Raw genomic sequence first — 26,775 nt, 5'->3', positions numbered from 1 at the left:
ATAGAAAATACTTTCTCTTTTTAAATAAAATAAATTGAATCAATCTTTTTTCTCATTTAAATAAATTTTGATAAAAAGTCAAATTAATAAAGGGAAAATGTGGATGTGCTGTTTCGAAATGATGAATATTAATGAACTTTTTCTTTAATCAACATACTTATGAAACAAATGCTGCTTTGGAATTTATTTAAAAACTTAAGTGTTGTTTATATCAATTTCTTACATGTTTGATGTAATTAATTAAATCATTACTTCTTTTTTCCTCTCAAGAAGTTAGTTACAAGAATTTTATCAAAAATAAAAATTTCCTCATGTTTTTTATTTTTGTTTTTTTGTAAATAGTATTAAATAGTTCTCATTTGAAATTTTTTTTTTATTCCTTGAAAGCATATTTTCAGCCATGTATCTGAAAAATTTTTATCTTATGGAAATTTGTAGATATTTTTGATTATATTATTCAATGATAATTATAATTAATTTTTTTAGAATATTTTAATTTACTTTTTGAATACATTACTCCTTGATTCTTGAGTATCACATATTAAAAGTTATAATAGTTAAATTATTTTCCTTAATTGAATACAAAAATAATTTTGATGGTTAAATAGTTAAAATATGTACAATATTTCAGGGCTATTTTGAAACAAATGACATTCATAATAATAGAATAGCTGGTTTTGAAGTGAAAGCTGGTGCCAATCCTACTGTTGTACGATGTGAAATTCACAATGGTCAAACTGGGGGTATTTATGTGCATGAAAATGGAAGAGGCCAATTCATCGAAAACAAAATTCATTCTAATAACTTTGCTGGTGTCTGGATAACATCACATAGTAATCCTACAATCAGGTAAAAGCAATGTCTAAATTTGCAATATAATTTCATTATTGATACTCGTTATTGAATGTACTTCAGAATTTTTCTTGGTCATTGTTTAAATTCTTTTTTAATGATATCAAATAAGTACCATTTAATTTAGTCAATGTGCAATTTTAAATTTTTCTATCTAATGTTAACTAAATGTATGATATCGACACTAATGTTAACATTCAGTTTTTGATTTGAATTCCCCTCCCTTTTTTTCTTCTTTTTGTTAATTTAAAGGTCAATCAAAGGATTTTCGCCTCCACTTCTGCTGCAAGGAAAAAAAAGAACTTTTACTGTTCTGCAAATCCATAGAATTCTTTCTTTTCTTTCTTTTTTTTTCTTCTTTTTCTTTTTTGCCTGATCGAATTAGGATTGAAAGTGATCTGATTATCTAATCTGTTCTAACTTATTTGTTATTTCAGTATTTTTAGGATTGTTGAATTGTATTATAAGGGAAAGAGACAGGATCAAATAAATTTTTCTGTAACAAAATCTTATAATTGGGAATTAGGAACATATATTTATTTATTATTTTTAAAAGATAAATTCAAATCTTGTATAATGAAGATAAGTTTCAAAATTTGAATTGACCTCTTCGTTCAGTTCATTTAAAATTATTTTAATTTGATTAATATTTTATTAATAACAGAATTTTTAAAATGTGGAACTGAGGAACTATTAACTTTTTTTTTTAATTTGTTGCATTTGAAGTTAGTGAAACATTTTATTTAAAAATCTGCTGCTTTAAATAATAATAATTAGTTTACAGTTTTATGGACAGAATATTTAATCTTCAGATTATCTTAGTAAGAAATAAATCCATTAGAGATTATGAAAAGTAATGACATTTTAAAATAACAATTATAAGTCTTTTAACTTAAATAGAAAATAAGAAAGAATATTTTTTTTATTTAATTTGCATTTTATTTAGTTTAATAACTCATTTAACCTTTTGATTACGGAACTTAACATGATGAAGCCATTCGTGCCCACTTATTGTACCAGCCGTAAGCAAAGGGTTAAATTGTAATTTTTATGATAGTTTAAATTGTAATTTGAAAATCATGTTTGAGTTTTTGGCTTTTCTCCTGAACTTCTTTGGCATGTCTGTAATATAATAGATTATTATTATTGTTTTGTTTAACATTTAAACTAATTCTAATGTATCTAATTCTAGTTCTGAATGCTTATTCATAAATTTTTTATTTTGAACGAAACAATTGTGACTAAGAAAGTTCAAGTATCGAATTTTTTTGCCTACAAATAAATTAATTTAGAAATAGTCTGGTTGCCACTTCACTGATTGTTGCCACCCTATTGTTCCATCACCGACTTCTAAATCTTATAATGAAGTAATTTGACAATGCTGTCTTTGATATGCAAAAAAGTGCTATATGATAAGGAAATTTTCGTTAAGAATTGATTACTCAGCAGTATGGAATTTAAAATGTAATTAAATAAATGAAAAGTAATTTTATGTTTATAAGTATTTTAACAAATTTTGACTAAACTTAAAAAAGTGTTATTTAATAATTTCGCTTTATTTATATCAGAATATTTCTTTTTAAAATTAAATTTGTAATCTTAACATGCATTTTATAGTTGATGAAGTAACGATTCTTATTAAGTATTTTTAAGAAAATTTAAATGCTTAATACTTAAAACAGTATATTAATGACTTATTTACAAATTATTTAAGTCTATCTCACAAGCTTCTTTTATTGCAATTTTAAAATAAAGTTATTTAAAGTATAAAAATAGCTTCATATACATCGCTATGATTACATTACTGTTTAAACTATGCTGTTGTCACTATGATTTTTCTACATAACTGAAGACACTGCTGATTTTTTTTTTTTACAATTTTAGGAGGAATGAAATTTATAATGGTCATCAAGGTGGTGTATATATATTTGGTGAAGGAAGGGGACTAATTGAGCACAATAACATTTATGGTAACTTTCATTACTTTTTTTACAAATATGCTATGCAAAAATCCTTTGTCTTAAAATTATTATTTCATTTTTTTTAAATAGTTTTTTCATTTTTTTATATTACTTTTGTAAAATTTATATTGCGAGGTTGAAGGCAATTATTATCTGTTACAGTAGTATTTTTAAAATATCACAGTTTTAATTAACTTTAATGTAGTTTTAATTATTATGTAAATTTAATTTGTTTGATTTTTTAACTAGCAAATTTATTCTGTACATTAATAAATTTTTTATTAAGTATATGTATGCATATTTCTGTTGCTCAATTGGTTAAAAACAAACTACTCTCCTTAGTTTATCTTTTTAAATTTGGATTAAACGTATATTGAAGTATAAATTTTTAAAATTATATCCTAAAGTATGTCTAATGTTCATTACATGGGTAAAATAATAGAACATTAGGTGTAACTACCTTATGTTGTAATTTNTGTAATCAATTACAGTTGTAATCGATTACTGTAATCAACGGCCAACTCTGGTAACTACCTTATGTTGTAATTTTTAAGTAAATACCTAATGTTTAACTAATTAGGTGTAACTTTACTTGTTTCTATTTTTTTTTATGTAAGATATTTGTCTCATTTCCATATTTTATTGCACAACATTCTTCTTTCCTCTGAGAATAATGTCACATTTGTATTTTTTTACTATAAAGGTTTTGTGAAGGATTTCACTTAACTTTGCGAAAGAATTGAAAGCTATATTAAACTATGACTTTGCATTTTTAAAATGAGTAAAAATCAATGCATGAAGCCTATGGAATATTTTCTGAATTATATTTTAATGTTTTCTTTTTATTTTAAAAATTTTTGCTGACTTAATAATTATGTTATAGCACATTAATTCTTTAAATAAAAACCATCATGAAAAGCTATGCAATTTCTTTTATATTTGATACGTAGTAGTTTACTTATTCTAAAATATACTCATATATTAGTCCCTACTAAAACTGGTCAGAAAATTTCTAGATTTACTCATTTAAATAGACTGTAATTGAAAAGTACCAATATTTTAAGTTTTACTTACTAGGAAAAAGATTGCAGGATCCCCATAGCCTGATCGATAATTTGGCTTATTAAAGTGGCATTTAGATCTGCATTTTTCATTTCTTTTCGCGTTTTTATTACATGACTGTAAATGATCTTTGCAGGTAATGCCTTAGCTGGTATCCAGATACGTACAAATAGTGACCCTATCGTGCGATATAATAAAATTCATCATGGTCTTCATGGTGGTATTTATGTGGTAAGTAAAATTGTTTTAAAATTTTTTCATTTTCAGGTAATGCTTTAGCTGGCATCCAGATTCGTACTAATAGTGATCCTATAGTTCGTTATAATAAAATTCATCAAGGGAAGCACGGTGGAATTTATGTTGTAAGTATATTAGTGCCATTTATGACAATTTTATCAATTATTAAAATGTACTAAAAATTACTTGTATATTTACTAAAATAGTGAATTATATAACTGACTGTTTTCTAATTTAATTATATTTTTTGTGATCTGTATTCTTAGAACTTCATTGTATCAAATATAATAAAGATATAAGTGTATGGCTACCAGGAAATCATTAGATTAGAAAGATAAGCTTAAAAACGATGGCATGATTAAAAAGATTAGCACAATAAAAATCCAATTATTGTGTATAACTTTCAATCTAATGATCAGATTATTATTGGTAAAGATATAGCTATGGTTTAAGTGGATCTATTAGAGCCCATTTTGGATTTGCATCTTTTAGAGCCTTGTAATTTTTTACCCAACTCAGAAGATAAGTAATTTCTTACAGTTAGCAATAGGGCAATCTTATCTTTGAAGAGGGATTTTTCGATGGACCTAACCCATTTGTGTTACAAAAAGAAAAACAAACTGCAAGAACCTCCCTTGGTTAGCCAGATGGCTAAGAAATCCTAACATATGCTCTTTCTACTATTTTACATCAGNCCCTATCGTGCGATATAATAAAATTCATCATGGTCTTCATGGTGGTATTTATGTGGTAAGTAAAATTGTTTTAAAATTTTTTCATTTTCAGGTAATGCTTTAGCTGGCATCCAGATTCGTACTAATAGTGATCCTATAGTTCGTTATAATAAAATTCATCAAGGGAAGCACGGTGGAATTTATGTTGTAAGTATATTAGTGCCATTTATGACAATTTTATCAATTATTAAAATGTACTAAAAATTACTTGTATATTTACTAAAATAGTGAATTATATAACTGACTGTTTTCTAATTTAATTATATTTTTTGTGATCTGTATTCTTAGAACTTCATTGTATGAAATATAATAAAGATATAAGTGTATGGCTACCAGGAAATCATTAGATTAGAAAGATTAGCACAATAAAAATCCAATTATTGTGTATAACTTTCAATCTAATGATCAGATTATCATTGGTAAAGATATAGCTATGGCTTAAGTGGATCTATTAGAGCCCATTTTAGATTTGCATCTTTTAGAATAGGGCAATCTTATCTTTGAGGAGGGATTTTTCGGTGGACCTAACCCATTTGTGTTACAAAAAGAAAAACAAACTGCAAAAACCTCCCTTGGTTAGCCAGATGGCTAAGAAATCCTAACATATGCACTTTCTACTATTTTACATCAGCACTGTGGTCGGTCTTCAAATGAGCTAGTATTCAAGTGAACCAATTATCTCTAGGTAGTGTATCTGGATCACTTCATTGGGAGGCTAGTGTTCTATTTCCTGAGTCATCTTGGATTCTTCTTTTATTGTAATAAGCAAAAATTATGAATTAAATTACATAAAAATGCACTAAATAAATATCCTAAAAAGATCTGAGCTCTCAAATCAAGAAAGTCTTCAAAATTTGACTCTCTTATTACTGTTTTTACTACTTTAATTTATTGCCCTGTCTTTGTAACTAATAGCTTGAATCACAAAATTTTTACACTCAATTATGAAGCTCATTTGTCCAAACATAATTTTATATAAAAAATAGTTAATGTTTGCTTCTTTTTGTATAAAGGTGGGTACAGAAAATTTCTAATTTTGAAGTAATTAATCAGAAAATATTTCAGAATAACGTTTTGGAAAAAATTAAAACAACCAAATTTTAACCAATTAACTAATTTACTTCATAAAATTGTGCTTGACATGAATATTTAGTTTACACTGTGATTATAAATTTTTTTACTCCTCATTATTAAATTAAATAATATTTAATTAAAATATTAGCAGAGAGCTAAATTTTTATGTACACTGTGCAACTTACCACACAAACAGGTTCAAGTTCGGAGCTTTAACTAAATCTTTTATCTAGAAAGATTCTAATACTAGCAAATATTGCATACTAGACATACTGAGCTATTGCCTACAAAGCAAAGAGACTGTGTTGTAAGTTAAGGTAGGTATCTTAACCTGTCTCATTTATAAAGAGTGTCTCAAAATTGATGTCGTTTGAAAGTTTTTAGCTGAAAAAGCATTGTTATAATTTTGTGTTATCCTACTTATTGGCTTCTTTTGGAATTGCTATTGTTAACCAAGTGGAATAAAAATATCTAATCTATATTAAATTAAAACTTTTATTCTGGCATTGTTGTCTGCAACCCAATAAGAAAAAGAATCAGATTTAAAATAAGAGTTTTTTACAGAACTCTTTCTTAAAATTTGAAATATAGAAGGTGTGGTGGAGAGTGCTTTCATGTGCATGTTACTTTGAGTTCTTTTTTAACATTTCATTCTTGTATTTTCAAGTTAAAATAAACCTGATAAAATTGAAAATAACTGAAGATTAAATTTCCAGCATGAAAAAGGTCAAGGTCTAATAGAAGAAAATGAAGTTTATGCCAATACCTTAGCCGGTGTGTGGATTACAACAGGAAGTATTCCAGTATTACGACGTAACAGGATACATAGTGGGAAACAAGTATGTGTGTTATTTATATACAGTAAAACCTCTGTTAAGCGGACATTAAGAGACCGAAAAAATTGTCCGTTTACGAGAGTTGTCCGCTTACGGGGAGGGCACCCTGATATCAAAGTTTAACACTGTTAATTGTTTTTAGAATATTTTCAAAGATGTAGAAATAATTATTATAACTATCTACAAGGATATTTATTTAAACTTTAAGAAAGATAAAAAATAATATATAAGGAAGTTTGATATAAATACATAATTCTAGATGTAGCTACAGATAAATGAATATAATTATCCTATTAGCATATTCTTGAAAGTAAACCTCCCACGATTCACAGTTAAGTCATGAGGACCTATGGAGTTGATTATTCACAATTGATCAAGTATCAAGTGTCTGAATAGGTGTTTCATTTATTTGAACACATCAAAGATTATATTTCTGTTCTCTTTTTTACCACAGCTGTGTGAAATACAGTCTTCAAATTGATTAGAAAATTAATGAAATTTTCAATGGGGAAGAAGCATTGAGAGCATTTAAGATGTCATTTTAACTTGAGGGGTCTCATAACCTGTGTTGTCCAGATTAAAAGATGCCGCTGTCCGAATTATTTCAGGAGAGCAGTATCATTTTCTCTCCTTTCTTTACAAAGATAAGGCAAGGTGACAGGAGAGATATTAATTCTTCAGTATTGAAATAGCTTAACAACATTTTTAGTTATGGATAAGGCAGAAAAGTTACATGTTTTAAAAATGGTGAAAAGTTGCATTATTTTTCCTTGCAATTTAAAACAGAAATAGTTTTTTTTTCAAGCTTAGAAAAAGTAGTGTCCGGTTTGAAGAGATAGAAAATAGCGTTTCCTGGCCAAAATGACTGTCCGCATCTGGTTATGGGAGTATCCGCTTTACGGAGAATATACATAATGGTTTATTCATAGAAGATTCCCGGGAATTGAAAATATATCCTTATTGAGAGGCGTCTGTTTTGCAGGAGTGTCCATAACAGGAGGTTTCACTGTATATATAATCATAAATAATATAAATTCTTTTTTTATATGCTATGCTTTGCTGATTTTCATTATCTTTATTAGAATTCCTAATATTTACTTGTATTATGAAACAAATAATAAATTTTTATAATTATTTCAAATTTAAGAAGACAAGAACTGTCAATTCTTTTCTGATGTAAAAATCTCCTTTTTCTTGCACAAAATTTTGGATAATGGGATTTAGTTAATGTTTAAAAGTTAAAAAAAGAATATGAAAAGGTGTACAAAAAAGGAAAAGTTTTACAAAATGAAAGGTTTTATTCAATAACAAAAGAGGTTTGTTCTATTCAGAGTGACTTAATTGTTTTTTTTTCTCGACGTTTCCTGATCCAAACTAATTAGCTCTTCATTTGATATTTAATTTTCAAATTGCTTCACTGTCCTTAAAATTCATTAGAATGTTGAGCTTGAAATTTTTTTATTTATTTCCAATTCCAGGGAATACAAACAATAACCTCGAGGAACAATAAAAATAGAAAGTAACAAAAGACCGAAGTCATCTTCCCAAAAGCTCTCTCACAGGCCAATATGCTTGAACAAAAATAACAGATTTTATTTAGTAATTAGTTCGTTATAATTTGAGCAATTTTACTTAAAAATATTAAGTATGTTTGCTATTATATTATTTTTAAATAATATTAAGCGTTATTAATACATCTTATCAGATGCTTTGGTTGGTAGAATAATAAAAAACAGTAAAATAGTAAAATATAAAAAAAATAATTAAAAAATATAAGGGGAATAGTAAAATAAAAAAAACCTATTTATATCCAATAAATCAAATTTATTTTATTTTTTTAAATTGTGATTTTTGCTAATCTTGCTCTATAGTTAAACAGCAGGTTAAATAAAGTATTTTTCTTTGAATTTCAATAAAATTTAGATCACTTAATTATGTTTTAATGCATGAGTAGATTCCCTATATTTCAAAATTCTTTCAAATATGCTCTTAATGAGACCTTCCTTATCAGTAGGACTAATATCTTGAGAAACAATGACAAGTTAACCTTGGAACCTGATAACGTAATTAACATCTATGAGTGAAGAAAATTGTTTTGTTTTGGTAAAGAAATGTATATGACACTGCATGTTAAAGTCATACGTAATCATGTTAAATTCAAACTTAATAACAATTAGTGAAAATTAGACAAACATAATAACAATAATTAGAGAATACTGAAACAAAATGTAGACAATTAAAATTTTACAGTTATCAATATTGCAGCCAATTATTAGAAATGCCAAAAATATAACTGAAAATACTAGTCTGATCACTTTAATAATTTTTATTTATTACAAAAGTTGGAATTATTCAAACTTTGCTTTTTTTTAAGGTTGGAGTCTATTTTTATGACAATGGTCATGGGCNATTGTTGCTTCTAGTAAAATAGAAGAGAATAATTTTTAAAATTGGTCTTAGATTAAGGTCCTTGAAAATTTTGTTGAGGTCCTTGAAAAGTCCTGGAAAGTCCTTGAATTTCAATCTCATTATAGAGTGGGAACCCTGAATAGTAAAATATAAAGAAAATAATTAAAAAATATAAGGGGAATAGTAAAATAATTAAAAAAAACCTATTTAAATTCAATAAATCAAATCTATTTTATTTTTTTAAATTGTGATTTTTGCTAATCTTGCTCTATAGTTAAACACCAGGTTAAATAAAGTATTTTTCTTTGAATTTCAATAAAATTTAGATCACTTAATTATGTTTTGATGCATGAGTAGATTCACCTCTTTTTCAAAGTTCTTTGAACATGCTCTTAAGGAGACCTTCCTTATCAGTAGCACTAATATCTTGAGAAACAGTAATAAGTTAACCTTGGAACCTGATAACGTAATTAATATCTATGAGTGAAGAAAATTGTTTTGTTTTGGTAAAGAAATGTATATGACACTGCATGTTAAAGTCATACGTAATCATGTTAAATTCAAACTTAATAACAATTAGTGAAAATTAGACAAACATAATAACAATAATTAGAGAATACTGAAACAAAATGTAGACAATTAAAATTTTACAGTTATCAATATTGCAGCCAATTATTAGAAATGCCAAAAATATAACTGAAAATACTAGTCTGATCACTTTAATAATTTTTATTTATTACAAAAGTTGGAATTATTCAAACTTTGCTTTTTTTTAAGGTTGGAGTCTATTTTTATGACAATGGTCATGGGCGACTAGAAGACAATGATATTTTTAATCATCTGTATTCTGGTGTACAAATAAGGTATTTATTTAAATTAAAGTAGTATTTTAATGAAATACAAGTTTGTTTTATTAATAAACAATTTTAAATTATGTTTTTCTTACAGAACTGGTAGCAATCCTATTATTTGTCGGAATAAAATTTGGGGTGGCCAAAATGGTGGTGTTCTTGTATATAATGGAGGACTAGGTATTTTAGAACAAAATGAAATTTTTGATAATGCCATGGCTGGTGTGTGGATCAAAACTGACAGCAATCCAACCCTTAGGAGAAACAAAATTTATGATGGTCGTGACGGTGGGGTATGCATCTTTAATGGTGGAAAAGGTAAGACTTACTTTATACACACACTCTCTGGCCAAAAATCCAGACACGCGATTGTTATGGTGGAACTCTTGAGATGTATGTGGACAATGCTGCACTCTCAACCCTTGGGCAATATTTCAGGGAAGACCCATTTCTCTTCTCCATTCACACGTAGGGGCTTGCACAGACGTTGTTTGACGAAATGGGTGTTCAGAAACTGGACTGACCTTCTCAGATCCCATTGAACACCTTTAGGGCGCAGATTACGTGACCAGCCAAATCAAACCTCCTCACTGCAAGCACTCACATCAGCTGTCATGGAAATCAATTCCTATCAAAAACTGGTGAAAAGTCTTTAAACAGACATCAGGGGTCTGTTTAGAAGAAATTTGGATACGTTAACGAACCCTTCACAAAACATCTTTTCATAAAAACGGACCCTTCACAAAATAATTAATCTTTTAATCGGACCCTTCACAAATTTGTTTATCTTCATTATTGTTTTGTTAATCGAATAAGGGGGGGGGGAAGACGGTTCGAAACAAACTAAGTTTAAATTCTAAATGCAGTATTCTAAGAATATATTTCTACTTTTACAAACATCGTGTGCACGTTCTTATTAATATTAAATCATATTTTTTTGGTAAATAAATAATTGATCAGTTTATATTTATTCATAATATTAGTATAATATTAATATATTATTCATAATATTAATTATATAGTTTACTTAATGCGTAACACATTAAAAGAGATACATTACTAAGTTGTGTTATTAAAAATGTGAGCGATTTCGTTTCCATTATTCATCCAAAATGAATATTCTGTGTTGAGGAGTATAGGCTAAATACCAATTATTTGTATGTTGCATCTCTAATTTAGTAGCAGCAATTGTTGAGCAGAATCTTGTATCTATTTGCAATTTAAAAACTACTTGAAAAGGTTTTTTATCATTTTTTGCAATAACAGGTAACTATTTGCACAAAAGCAGGACCCTGGTTGAAAGAATGTGATTTAATGCTTATTTTATATTCACAAGTTTTGAATAGTTTTTTCACAATTTTATAAAAACAGGACTGTTCACAAAATATCTGGACAGGTTGTCATCCTATTAATTATGTGCCTCAGGATGCTCTCCACTGGGTGTCCGGATACTTTTGGCCAGACAGTGTATAATATTGTATACTTTATTTCATTACTTACTGTTTGAAATCATTTAGTAATCAAATTGTGGTGGAAGTGTAGGCCAAATTACAAAAATGCTCTTATAGGACAACTTCCTTACCCTGCTCTTCCATACAATTAAAAACACCCGCTACATATTTTAAAATATGAAAGTGATAAAGGCTCTCTGTTTATTTATAACAAGAAGGAGTTTTTACTATGGAGCTTGAGAAATACTGCTTTAAGCCATTTAGGCGTCTTTTTTTTCCATCCTCCACTTCTTGCGATTAGTTTTACAAATGGCTGGTTCCAATGTTTTTCATTTTTTTCTAACCAAATGATAGGATAGTTGCGAGCCAGATAGATGATTACTATATGCAATAATGGAAGAGACATTTTGATTTTTTTGTCATTTTTTAAAAATTTCTCAAGAAATATTTAAAGGATTATTTTATAACTTCAGAGATTTTTAGTTCATGCGATTCTTCATACTTAGCAATAAAAATGAAAGCTTTCAGAGGTGTGGGAGACCGACACTAAATTACGTAAGAAAACAAGTATTTTATGGAAGTAACACCCTCTGTCAGAAAATCGAGCAATAAGCTTGTGACTGGTATCGAATACTTTAGTTGTTAATTTTAATAAATGCGCAAAATTTCGTAATNCATCATTTTGGAAATAATCATTAGTGTATTACTTCATCGTTTTTTCCTCTTTTTAAGATTATTTCCAAAAAAAAAATTTTTTTAGTTGGATTTAACAATAAAAAAAAGGCTTTTTGTAGCGATTCAGAAAACCGGATAATCGGTTCCCTACTGTACAATAATAGAAGAGACATTTTGATTTTTTTGTCATTTTTATAAAATTTCTCAAGAAATATTTAAATGATTATTTTATAACTTCAGAGATTGTTAGTTCATGCGATTCTTCATACTTAGCAATAAAAATGAAAGCTTTCAGAGGTGTGGGAGACCGACACTAAATTACGTAAGAACACAAGTATTTTATGGAAGTAACACCCTCTTGTCAGAAAATCGAGCAATAAGCTTGTGACTGGTATCAAATACTTTAGTTGTTAATTTTAATAAATGCGCAAAATTTCGTAATACTAGAGAAAATGTTTATTGAGACATGGTCATTTTTATAAAAATCTAATTTTTTTTTTTTTGCCTTATGTTTTTTTGCTATAACTTAGTGAATATAAATGGAATCAAACAACATTTTTGGAGCAGTTTAAATTGATTTACAAAATAATTTATTTAAAAAAATTCATTTAAAACTGCACAAGCTATAAGTATTTAAGGTAGTTCTTTTATGCTCTGCATGTGCCAAGAAAATGTGAAAAAAAAAATTTCTTCTTAATTTTGTAGATAAAAAAATCCTTTAAGCATTTCTATAATTTAAAATGTCAAAAACTCAAAGTGTCTCTTCTATTATTGTAGGGTAGTGTATAATATATATTTTGGTCCAAAACATGACTATTCTTTTTCAGTATTTATATTTATTATATGATTATGCATGGTTACTTACATCAAAGCTATAAGTTTTACAAATTTAGAGCTACGAGGATTTAGGCTTCTTTGATAAAAATTCACATTATGCTGATTGTACGTAGTGTGGAAAAAAGTTATTATACTGGGTAAAATTTTACCTTATAAGTGAAGTTTTGGTTTGTAAATACTGCTCATAAAAATTAAATATATTTAATGGTTTAATGTGGATGTCTAATAATTTTTAAATTAAAGATGTTAATCTTCAATATTTTGTGAAACGATTTGCATTAAATCTTATTTTTGTAATGATTGATTAATTACCGCTGTATTTCTTTTTATTAATTTTTAAAAGCGATATAACAATTGAGTGAAGACTCTTAAACTATCAAAATAAGTTATAAAAAAAGATAAATTCAAGGAAATTATTTTTTTGTAAAGGCTGAGCATGTGGCGTTTCTTCAAATGGGCCATTCTCCTGTTATGCACGGGACATTTGCAGGCCTTTGAAGTTTATAAAAATAGTAAAATAATGGGGTAATTAATTTTTTTTTACAATTCAATTCAAAACAAGTCTGTTTCTTAAAGACTGTATAGAAAACAAATAAAAAATTAAAGTTTAAATACTTGAAAAGGGATTTAATATAGTCGTTATGCACGGGACTCAGAAAAAAGATTAATTTCTACCCTGGCTTCTATTTTTCATAAACTCTGTGAATTTAAAACTTGTATATTGTCATTATATTTTTTTCTTAGCTGATAAATATTACTTCTATTAAATTATGCTGGATGTTTTCCAAATACATTATTTGATAAAATTCTAAATTTATTTTATTTGTGTTATGCACGGGACATACCTAATGTTATGCACGGGACATGTCTGTAATTTATTACACACGGAAGCATACACTTGATTTAATTATGTATATTTTGATACTCTGAATTTAGTTTGGTGATCTGGATTAGAAGCTTTATAAATCATTATAAAGGATAATTACAACTGTATCGCCGAAGAAAGAAAACGGAGTTTAGGAATAATACACCATCAAGAAGCCAAGCTAAAAATGCCTACAAGATTTATCAAGCTATCGGAAAAGCAATGAGAAAATCATTAAAATCTTTACCTAAATCTCCAACAAAAAAAAACAGTAGTTTTTGTAATTGCAACAAATTTTGGCTTAAACATGCAAGCTAGTCAGAAAAATACTAATAGTGATGAAGAGTCACCTAATTTAGTACGAAAATTTTTTTTCCGTCCAGATCTTTTTTTACAGCAGTTAGCAGCAGTAAAGATGAAGTTACAGTTTGGAAGAATGGTGAGAAAATTAAATTAAGTAAACATTATTTGGTGACATATCTGAATGAAGCATCAGAGTTGGCAAGGTTTATAAAACAAAGGATTAATCAACGGTTTAAACTGTCCTGTCCAAAACTCTATGGATCAAATTATATTAAAATTTTAAAAAAATGTGAAAAATAAAATGTTACTTTTTGAACAAGGAACAAAATGAAGACAAGTTTTTGTTTTATTAAAAAAAATATTATTACTTTAAATATTGCATTATTTATCCTTATGAAAAAACATAATTTATCAGTACTAAAAGCATATTTAAAGGATAAGGTACTCACTTTTGTTATTCAATGAATTGTGCAGCTTCAAAAGTTATTGATCTTTTCCTATTATATTATTTTCCTTTAATAAGTTAAAGTAAATTGTATAAAAAATATAAAATATTTATTAATGTATGTAATTATTATGTGTTTAATAGTTTCACATATAGAATTTTTATCTTTTACCAATGCTTAAGGTTTTGGCCACTTTAAAACAGTTTAGGACAGTTTTAGGCAGCTAAGACAGTTCCAATTGTGCAGTCTGCGGAAGATTTTGTAAATGTTGTAAAAAAAGCTATGCCACCTATTACAGTGATGCTATTTTTAAAGATATAAACAGAGATAATAATATGTGGGTCACCGCAAGAGTAATACCAGGAATTTCTAAAATGCATAGAATTACATATTCCGCCTTCTGGTTTAAAATTTTATAAAAATGCTGTAGCACCAATAAAAAGAAATCTTACTAGCAGCGCAATTAACACCACAAAAAGTGTTGGAGGAAATTGGGTTGTTGTGAAATATGATAATAGTTTATAAGCTGGAGAAGTTACGCAAGTGCTGGGAAATGATATTGAAGTTTCTGCCATGGTAAAGCCTGGAAAATATTGGAAATGGCCTAAAAGAGAAGATAAAGTGTTTTACAACATGAGGAAGTTGTTAAAGTTACTCAGCCACCTACAGTTATAAATGCTCTTGGAGTTTTTGATTTTCCCGATTTTTAGAGAAATCTAAGTTATGCACGGGACATGAAAACAAGTGCTAATTTTTTATCTAATATTAAACTTAGAGGAACTTCCTTTGTAATATAAGTCAGTACTAAGAGAAAGAAAGTAAAATTGAAGCAGTTTCTGTTTTGCCCTAAAAATAAATGAGAAAAATAAAAATTACCATGTTTTCGTGTTATGCATGGGACAACCAATTTTTGCTCAAATAAATTTTTATGTTTTACATTATTTTAATATGATTTTTAAATTTTTAATTTATTTTTAAATAAGAGCATTATATAGATATATGAAAAAGAAGAAGAAAATTGAAATGCTATAATAATTTTTCAACTAAGGAAATAAATGTAAATATGTTGATTATAACAAGAAAACTTAAAAAGTACAATGCTAAATTTTAAGAATTGATTCCATAGTAAAAATTTAAATATAACTATTATTGTATCTCATTTTTTTAAGATTTAACCTATGTACTTTATTATTGAATAAATTAAAAATATGTACAAGTAAGATAAAAATTGAAGTTTAGCGTGTTTACAGTGGAGAATGGCCCAAATGTAGTCTCAGTAATATGCTAAAATGCATTTTAGAATTTTGCTGAAAAATATATCCTGATTAAATTTGTGAATAGATTTGTTAATAAATTACAACTATCAAGGAACTTTTTATAATAGCTGCAGTAATTAAAAGATGTGCTATAAATTTAGTAATTAATATTTTGAAAACTGTAAATACATTTTAATGAATCCAGTTCTGATTTATTAGTTAGTATATTCTCTAGTTAGCTAGTACTCTCCAATATCATTGTGTTTTTATTTTGTGATGAAGGCCATAATAATTTATTTACATACAGGAGCTGTTAAACACTAATATGATAATCTTTTTTTTTTATGATGATTTTCATATATTTTCTTAAAATTTTAATATACTATAGAATTCCACTTTTGTTTGTATGATAAAAAAAAAAATGCTGTATGTATGATAAATGCTGTTTGAATGATAAAACCTTAATATCATCATTGTATGTGCTGAAGCTCAAAAGCGGTCAATGTGCACATTGCTACAATTGCTTCTTCATTAAAGTGCAGAATTGAGTGCTTTCTGCATTTTTCTCACTATCTTGTAATAATATTCTGATGAATAATATTTCAAATAATTTGACTATTTATGTTATAGTTATTTATCTGATTTATTCTATTAACTAATTTGTTCATTGTTTGATTGTATTTACTTGAATTTAATTGATATAAATAGATTACATTATGTTAAGAGAAGTGAGCAGAAACATTGCTGCTATTCCAGAAAATATCTTATTTTCACTTTAACGAGTGCCTAGTAAGTAATGTGCAGATTACTTAGATCATATGAGTAATGAAACAATTTTTAGCACTTTATCGAATCCCGCTAGTTAATTTGCCCATTACCTTGATATTCTGCTGACTAACTGAGCAATAAACAGAATACTGAACTGCTGAATAACTTTTTGCACTTAAGCATAAACATATATTTTATATTAACACTTTTTTCTTAAAAAATATAACTATTAAATACTTATTTGAATCATTATTGAACCATCTTTTCTGCCAACCAGGAATATTAGAAGAAAATGATATTTTTCGCAATGCTCAAGCTGGTGTATTGATTAGTACACAAAGTCACCCAGTTCTAAAACGAAACAGAATATTTGATGGTCTTGCAGCTGGTGTGGAAATAACAAACAATGCCACTGCAACACTAGAGTACAACCAAATTTTCAACAACAGGTTTGGTGGATTATGTTTAGCAAGTGGTGTAAATCCTATTCTTAAAGGTACGTTATTATAAATTAATTAAAGTTAGTTCATATAAGTTACTTAAAGGTTTCTTAACCTATTCGTAAAGGTAGTATTTATGTCATGCAATTAGTTACTTGTTGCATTTAAAATTGGTTCTTTTTTTCTATTAAACATAAAGGTAACAGAATATTTGAAAACCACAATGCAGTTGAAAAAGCTGTTAGTACTGGTCAGTGTTTGTACAAAATTTCTAGTTATACAAGTTTTCCAATGCATGACTTCTACAGGTAAGTAATTTCTGCATAATTTTTATCCTTTTATTTAATCTACTTTGGTTATTTATAATTACTTTTGGGCTCATTTTGCCACTGTGTGTATCTTTACATGTCTGGGAATTGTAAATATTGTAGTTTTATGTGAACAAAAATATTTTGTTGCAAATTTTTTGTTATTTTTAACTAAGCATAGACAATAAAATTAATATTTGTAAACTCATATAACAAACACTTTAACTTTAAATTAAATTCAACTTCATGTTAAAAAAATAAATAAAAACAATTATCTAGATGTTTATTTATAATAGATGAAGATAAATCTTTAAATTAAATTCAACTTCATGTTAAAAAAATAAATAAAAACAATTATCCTGATGTTTATTTATAATAGATGAAGATAAATTAAGTTCTATAGAACAAGTTTTTTTGAAGTCACTTCTTAATCTTGTTTGCTTTTGATTTTATTGCATTAATATTTTTAAGGTAAAACCAGAGTTCTAAGTTAACTTACTAAACTTGATGAATATATTTAATTCAACTTCAAATTATTATTTGGTTCTATGAGAATTTATACTGATTTTGCTGCTACTGACCCTACAATTTATTATGAAAAATGCAAATTTCCTTCTCAAATATCCAGAAAATTGGGAATTTGGTTGTCTTGACAATGTTTGAATATATTCTCTTAGCTTCTTTTGCATAAATCTGTTAAAAAGAAGAAAAAAATCACATTGCAAAATTTTAAACCACTTCAGCAAAAGCTTTATATAGTGTTTTTGTAATATGAATCCTATAAGAGAATCAGCAAATCCTGGATTGTTGAAAATTCTGCGTAGAATGCTGAGAATCTCAGTTAATCATAATAAAAATCTCTGATAAGAAAACAAAAATGAAATATTGTTCATAAAAATTAATTAAGATGTAAAAACTAAAACTATCCAAAAATATTGAAAATAAATTAGATTAAAGATAACTACATTAAATTTAAAAAACAAACGAGCATGAGATTGCAGAGTGCACACACACACAAAATAAATAGAAGAAAGAAATTGTTTTTGACTCTCAACACTTAAATTATCTTTTGTGTAAAGATTTTAATTCATATACTACTATTTAATATTCATTATTATTGCTATTTTATTTTCTGCAAAATATTACTTATTGGGGCAAAGGAACTTTATATTAGCAGAAATGAAAACATATTAAAATAAAAAAATTTTAGTTCCTTGATTTTATCTTTATCTTTTTTTTTAAAAAAAAAGTAGATTTTACATTCAATTTGTGGCAACTCGATATACAATAACTCTAATGTTTCTTTAACTCTATATTTTTAATTTTGTGTTAATTTTTCTCGGTTACTCAAAGTTTACTTTCAATAAATTGAATTTTTTTCTATTAAAATTACTTATTTTTTAAAGCTTAAGAATACCAAATGCTTTTCCAACTACTAACGAATTGAGATTTTCTTACTCCTTTTTAAAATTCTCTCCTTATTGATAAAGCATATCTTTAGTCATTGAATGAGAAAGGGGCAACTTGCTTTCTTTTATGAGTATCAGGACAAACTCTTTTAATGCGCAAATTCAGTTTTAGCAAGCAATATTTTGTCATTCATTAATTCAAAATAAATTTCCCAGCTCAGCTAATCCCTTTTTTGAAAATTTACTTTACAATGTTTTTCAGATCACTGAGTTTCTTTTTGGTGCCAAAAGTTTTTTCTTCTTCCCATTTTCGACAATGCTTTTTTTTTTGGCTGTGAGTTTATCAGAACATTAACTAGCTTTTGTATTGACTGTTCAGAAATAAATAAAATTGAGTAAATACTATATTTATAATTAACAATGTATGAAATGTCATGATTTTTTACAAACCTGGTTTTTTATGAGTGCTCAATGATAACGAGCAAACGATGCGGTTCCTTTGCCTGCTTCATAAATGAATTTTGCTATATTTTGTTTTTCATAAATATATTTCTATATGTGGCATTATTAAATAACGAAATAGTATTTATTTAATGAAACATTGTAATGTTTGGATAAAATAGGGTCTAAAATTTTCTTGCAAAAGTCAAAGAAATTTTATTTCAGAAATTAAATGGAGTGCTGAGAACTGTTGGTTAATTCTGTAACCTCAAAACCTAATATAAGAAGGTAGTGATTTAGGTTTTTGATGTTACAAACTGGTTAAAACATTCAAAAACTTAAATGATATTTATGAAACTATTATGCTTATGAATTTCATTGTACAGTAAGAACTCAACAATCCATAATGTGCAAGAATGCAAGTTCTGGATACTTAATCACAATTTTTCTAATTACCTTATTTTTCGAGGGAGGGGTAAATTCTGGATGGCTAAATTTTTTTTTCATTTAAATTATTAAATAGGGACAAAGTATTGGTATAGAAGCATTTATATATAAATATGACATTTTATCAACAGATAAAACCATAAGAAACTGACCCTTGTAAAAACTTGCCGACCCAGCATTAAGTATAGAACACACTTTGTTTACAATAATTAAAGGCTAATTAGTGCATTTTTTTGTTATTCTTGTTCATTGATAATTTTAAATCTATTTTGTAGGTGTAGAACATGTAACACGACAGATCGAAATGCTATTTGTGTAAATTGTATAAAAACTTGCCATGCAGGTCATGATGTAGAATTTATTAGACATGACAGGTAATATAAATTTTATATTTTATTTTCATGATCTAGATGCATCATAAAATTATTTAGTATTTCATTTTTTATAGATTATTATAATTTGTAAATATTTGCATGTTTGCTCAAGTTTTTCATGCGTCATCTAGATTCTCTATCTTGCTAAAAATTTTGAATATAAATATTTACCATTTGATTGATCAAACATTATTACCAGTTTTTAATTGAATGTCTAATGTGTTTTTATTTCTTTTTTTCCCTTCTGTCTTTGCAGGGGTGATTTGGCCTTTATCTTTTCATTTTGATTATATAATGCAGCTTATTAGTAGTTTTAAAAAGACAATAATCTGTTTTGCCATAACATTTTTTTTCTTTTTTAATATTTTCTGAATGTTTAACGTCTTTCTAATTACATTTGTAATATTTTAACAAGGAATGCTTGCAATATTTGTTTAGCAAATGTGAAGGAACTAGTATCATCATGAAAATTGAGACATTTAATCAAGCTTTATAATGTTGTCTTGTAACAGAAGGAAAAAAAATATTATAAAATTTTCTTCAAATAAGGTTCTAGCATGTGGATAAAAACAAGATAGAAATAAGTTTTGGTCAAAATTTTGCACTTGTCTTAAATTACATACTTTATAAAACTTACTCATTATTTTAATTGTCCTCTTTAATTTTTATGGCAGTTCATTCGAAATAAACTCAAAAGTTTCTTAAATGGAAAGTGTTTGCTACTTACCTGTACTTCATCAAATTTATGGACAATTACAATTATAATAAGCAACTAATTATAATCATTAAACATATCAAGTTTATTTATCCTGGAAAATATAAACTCTGACTGAATTAGTTCTTTTTTTTTTCTTTTTTAAATTATACACCAAACTTCTATATAATCATTGAGTAGGCAGGTTGAAAAGTTTTTTTAAACACATTTAGTAAATAAGTTTTCTTCTTTTTTGGGATAGATTTTGAGCTGAATGCATCATTGAATCACTTTTCTTCAATTGCACTTAAATCTTCTGCGGGTGCAGCAAAAATTGATTGTAAAAAATCGATCAAAAATTGAAGTTGTGGAATTTAAACTTCCTCATGACCATCTAAGACTTAATGAAAAAAATTAGACAGTAAGATAATGGTTGTATCACTGAGATACCGCCATTCTGATGTCTCACTTAATACGCTGGAGTCCCGTACTCCTACAAAATGAAAGTCTTGCCTTCTCCAAGGCTAAACACTCACTTCTTTCAATTTTTTTTAAAAAAAAACTACCTCTATACTTGTACATTACGTTACCATAACTTGTTGGTGGCATGACAGCCACAATTGTGAAAATTATGATTGACAATTTTATCAGCAAATTGCAAATATGCCAACAGAGCCAAGAAAGGGGCTTTTATGAGAATATTATTTCATATGGAATTTCAAAGTGTGCAGTCTACAATTAAAAAAAAAATTCCATCTTGTTGGAACATCCTGTACATTTTTATTCTTGCGTAGCTCTAAATTCGTGACTTCTGTCCCGTTTCTAAGGATCCACTTATTTGTACTCTGTCAAACTCCAATAATATACTATACCACCTATTCCTGATAGCATTGCTCGAATACGTCATTTAGGACAAGCATCAGTTCCTAGCTGTCTAGAGATTTCAGCTTAATTTTTCTTCCTCTGCTCCAATATATGTGAATTAAAGATTACTAGGTACCCTGCAGTTACCTGGCAAAATAATTGCACCGGGTACTTAGACCCAGTTTTTAAACTCCAGGTGTGGTGTAAGGTAACCAGCGCCGGTTAACACTCATTATTAGACATGACCCTATAGTAACCTTAAAATTATTCCTACTTGTAAATCCATTTATTGTAATCTAGGAATAACTGTTAAGGCCCAACAAACTTTACTTTTGTGCAGAACTTTAATTCAGGATAACCTCATTAAAATATACACCTTTAGGACTGAGAAATATGTTTGTTAAAAAGATGTATCCGCTTAGGAAAAGACATAATAACTAAGGAATCTAAACTATTTTGTCTAAATTTGTATGGTAGTTAAATATATACAAAATTACGTTGCTATTTTTTTTAAAAGTTAATAAAATCTTAGTGATTAAAATGCAGAGATAAATGTAGAAAATGCGATGTTTGTGTATTACTCTTGTACTAAATTTGCCTTTAGAACATAAATAAATAGCAATGTGTTTTTATTAATTGGATTTGTAGACTTAGAATTTTATAGAAGTAGACAACAGTTGCTATTAACACTTTAATTATTCTAAAGCTATTATTAAGTTTAACATTATGGATGATTAATTTACCAGTAAATAAAAGCACATGTTAAAACCGAGACAATTGTTTTAATAAAAATAGGTAAGCAAGTTTTATAAAGGTTTTTTTTATTTTTATTTTATTTATTTAAAGCACAAAAAAAAAAAAATTCTTACATAACTAAGCAAAACAAAAAACTTACTTGGAAACATTTATTACATTTTCAGAATGTGTTGATTTAAATTTAATGTTGAAAAGAAGGTACTATAAATGAAATTGACCATCGATAACTTTAAACTAAATTTTTACTAGAAAACAATTTTCTTTATTGTTCATAGAAGTTCTCTTATTGTCAGGTTAACGATGGAAAGTTTTTTCTCCATAAATAAGCACTAATGCAGATATGCGATAGTTTCTTATATTAAGTTTTCCGTGAAAGCAAATTTGCCCCTTTTTTGTTGCTGTCCCCTTTTGTCTGTAGACAGTTTAAATTTACTAGGATACAGATATTGCATGGCAACATTAAAGATAATGAATCTGCTTTATTAATCTTCTGTTCAACATTGGTAAAAAGAAATCTTTTCACCGTGTAACAGAAAGTTTAAGAGATTGCACTAAGATACAATAATTATAAAAGTAATTTAAGTGCAATGGTATGTGTAAAAAATAAACCAGACCATGTAAAATTTTAAAACCCTGTACATTTCTAACATGAATTTATTAAAGTGTTTTTCCTTTTCATAAAACTTTTATTTTTAAATGTCAATTTTTTTAAAAATTGTAATGATGCTTACTTTAAAAACTAAGATTAATGCAGTTTTAATTTTCAAACCTATGACAAAGCATTTAAAGTGTTATTATAATGAGTTCTATGTGCCCCCTATTCTCATCACCAATAGCATTAAAGAAAAACTTTTACTCTGGAAATTCTTTGCTTAATCATGAGGAAACATATGATATTGACTGGAAAAATTGAGGAATTTTATCATATTCTTCTCAGATCAATAATCTAGCAGGTTAGAAAAATTTGAAAAAAATTTCTATTTAGTTAGCAATTTAAACTTAGTTTTCAAATAGCAAATTACTACAAGAAAGGTGTTTTGCAACAGGCTAAAGAATAACATTACAATATTAGCTTTATAAATACAACCTCTTTTATTTAGTATATTGTAATTTTTACCTACTAATGTTTCAATAATTAGATTCGAGTCTAAAATTATACTTTGTTGTGTTGTAGATTTTTTTGCGACTGTGGGGCCGGTACACTGAGTAATCAATGCCAACTTCAAGGGGAACCAACACAAGACACTGATACACTGTATGACTCTGCAGCACCTATGGAATCTCATACGTTAATGGTGAACTAAATAAATAAATAAAAGTTTCAGTGCTCCGAGCTAGATGTCTTTCTGATATCGATTGCTCTGTTCATACGTGGAAGGTTTCTCTTTGAGAAAGACTGTCCAGCTCAGCCCATCACATATGGTATCTAGTCACAATCAAGACCCACAAGGTCTGTGCCACTTGGTCATTGTGCCGATTTGGCACAACCCAAGACTTTAGTGGATTACCTATTTTTGCCAACATGACTGCCAAGAGTGTGTCCCACTAGACAGGACTCCGTGCCGCATTCTCTCGATCGTCCTCTTTTATATATATATATCTTTATACTGTTACTGTTTATGTTGTTGTAGTTGGCGATCAACGAGGTGAGCAGAGTTCTACGTGGAGAAATCAGGTATATAAGTTTGTGCATTGTAGATTTTTTTTTGTTTACTTTCACTAGCATTGTAAATAGTCACATATCATGTGGATACGAAATGAAAAAAAAAAAAAAGATTGTAAAGTGAATCACTTGTAATTACAAAAATTTTCCGAGTGAAAATGATATATGTTTTTGTCATTTGTTTTCTTTTATATTTAAAGAAGTATATACATTTCTATACTTATTTTTTATGATGAGAGAAAGTGTTTTCTAAAACCTTGTTCATCGAGATATTCTCACAAAGCATGGGGAGCTCCTTTTTTTTGTTGTTTTCTTTTGAAAGAAGCTGCAATCACTAAATAGCAGAGCTGCTCAGCTCAGGTTGTTTGAGCTTTTTTATTTTTATTTTTCATGCATTTAATAAATTTTGCTGGAGGAAAAATATCAGTACTTTTATTTACTGTAATCTTTATGTTCATCCATTCCAATGTTCAAATTTAAATTATTTATTCTTGTATTTTATATGACTCTTTGAATACAAATAAATGTGTTCGTATTCAGGCTGCTTCTCAGAATGCCTAAGCCTTTTCAGATTCCCTTTAAATGTCCGGCATTTTCCCCATAGGCTTTCCAAATAGGGTTCAAACTATATTTTCTTGCATGTTGATTTGTTTTGTATCTCGAGATGTCAACTACTACAGATTTTGTTGTTGTTGTTGCAATTATCATGGAGTTAAACCAATAATCATAGTAGTTCTATGTCGACTGTAAAGAATTCTGTTCTTAATCTTGCAATTTTAAAATATAAGTAAGCGTAAATAGGAGTTAGAAACAGCAATATGCTTAATAATTATCTTAATCTATTTGTTTTCACACGAGTTTCAATTTACTTATTTATTGTTCAAAAAACTGAATAAATAGTTTTATAAGTTTAAATGTTATTGTATAAAAAAAGTATGGAATTATTAGAATGATTATTTAACCTGAATTTGCAGGTCGAGCTTCCATCCCATAATTAGTTATGGCCTCTGATATTATGCATTTAACCATACATACGAATCCACCAAAATCAGAACAAAAGGGAATAGGACATTTCTGTGAATAAAATTCTTCCAAAGCAATAAAGAAAAATTAATTGAATATAGTTTGAACACATCCTCAGGGTAAATGACTTAAAACATAAACTAGCGTGAATATATTTGTTCTCATTGAAATATGTTAATAGTTTAGTAAAGGGGTCGAAAGGAACTTTTATTAATCATAAGAGAACTTAATTGGTTTTACACCTTTGTAATAATATGAATTCCTCTATAATTTAAGAAAAAAAATCTATTATGGTTGACATCATTAATAATGTGAAGAATTATTGATACATTTTACCTTTTTGTTGATATTCTATTTATTCAGTTCAAATTTTAGATTGGTTAGTAAAAAACATTTAGGTTTTTTGAATTGGTGTTCCTTTGAGAACAGAATGTCTATTTATGTGAATTCTTTTAGTATTTTTTTTTAATAAATTTGTATGTGGTATTGATGCAGAGTGACATCCAAAATCTATGCAAATTTTATATGAGGTGTTTGTTCACTACTGTTGAGCTGCTATTTCTTGACAGAAAACGAAGAGGTATCCATATTATCCTGTGCCTTATTTGCAGTTTACCTGAAACAACTTGCCCATTCTTAAAAAATGCATTGCTGTAATAGAATGCACTGTATAAAAATACTCCCCATGCTTCTGTAAGTATTTGCCAACATGTAAGTGCATTCATAAAATATGTATGTAGTCTGTAAAATGTGTTTCTGTGTCCTTATTGGTGCCTCAACTGAAGTGCTCATGTAAATTACAACAGGCTTTCACACTGACTGAAAGTTGTATTTCTTCAGGCTTCTTCACAATAACAGAAAAAAAAAAAGAACTTTGTATTTATGCCAATAACAGCTGTAATAATTCAAAGTTAATTCCCATGCAAAACAATTACTATGCAAAAAAATGCACCGAATAAAAAAAAAATGTGCAGAATATCAAACCATTATTTGCTACTGGTGATGTACTTTCTTTGATAAGCACATATTCACATCAAGGGATGTTTTATACAGTATTAAATAAATCCATTTTTAAAGCTGCACCAGCTTTGCCCAAAATTTTATCCTTTTTTTTTAAGTTGTAAAATTGAGCATTATGCATAATGCTACGAAATCAATTAAATATGCATTGCATGCCTGTCACTAAATTTAATTTCTATTTCATTTTTTAAATAAAAATTTATGAAAATCATTGTCTATTTTTTAATTTAGTGTAAATGTTAACATATCTTTATTCATACAGTATGGCTAAAATAGCTATGATATGAGTTCCTTAATGCCTCTCAGTAATCATTAGTTTGAGTGAAATGCAACACAATAGTGGAAATAAACTCTGACCTATCTATGCAGAAGAAAACTTCATTTTTAGATTTTTTAGCCTATGTTAAAAAGTCTAAGCAAAGAACTTATTGCTTTACATTCACAAGATTTACCTAGGAAGAAAAAACTACAGAAAAGACATGACTGAAAGCAACAATAAAATGGTACAAAAAGCTTTAATGTCGTAGCTCATCAAAAATGATACACAATTGGTTTGAGGGATAGAGAAGATTGATGCTGGATTAAAACAGATTTAACATTTAATTTTGTCAAAAAGCTGATGTTGGAATTGAAAAAGCGTTGTATTGCTGAAATTCATCAAGTCTGATGCTCTGGCTTGGTTGTCACAAAATTGCTTTACTTGGCAAATAAAAAATAAG

The 26,775-nt window shown here is 27.5% G+C and overlaps 1 protein-coding gene across 2 annotated transcripts in view; it reads left to right on the top strand.

The window, feature by feature from the left end:
- LOC107443137 (F-box protein 11) overlaps positions 1-26,267 on the top strand; it is a 41,398-nt gene extending 15,131 nt beyond the window's left edge. The window contains exons 11-20 of one of the 2 annotated variants that reach the window (XM_043052155.2): positions 632-849; positions 2,737-2,822; positions 4,143-4,237; positions 6,637-6,759; positions 9,943-10,028; positions 10,114-10,334; positions 16,895-17,113; positions 17,257-17,365; positions 19,938-20,036; positions 23,525-26,267. In XM_043052155.2, the coding sequence (XP_042908089.1) occupies positions 632-849; positions 2,737-2,822; positions 4,143-4,237; positions 6,637-6,759; positions 9,943-10,028; positions 10,114-10,334; positions 16,895-17,113; positions 17,257-17,365; positions 19,938-20,036; positions 23,525-23,654 (1,386 nt within the window). In that variant the 3' untranslated portion in view covers positions 23,655-26,267. Of the gene's footprint in view, positions 1-631; positions 850-2,736; positions 2,823-4,011; positions 4,107-4,142; positions 4,238-6,636; positions 6,760-9,942; positions 10,029-10,113; positions 10,335-16,894; positions 17,114-17,256; positions 17,366-19,937; positions 20,037-23,524 lie in introns of both variants that reach the window. The other variant, XM_043052154.2, reaches the window with a different exon arrangement.
- Positions 26,268-26,775: the final 508 nt, after the last annotated feature.

The sequence above is a fragment of the Parasteatoda tepidariorum genome, chromosome 1, assembly GCF_043381705.1.
Source record: "Parasteatoda tepidariorum isolate YZ-2023 chromosome 1, CAS_Ptep_4.0, whole genome shotgun sequence".
Lineage (NCBI taxonomy): Eukaryota > Metazoa > Arthropoda > Arachnida > Araneae > Theridiidae > Parasteatoda > Parasteatoda tepidariorum.
The sequence above is the reverse complement of the archived record's forward strand: the minus strand, read 5'-3'. Positions and strand labels throughout refer to the sequence as shown.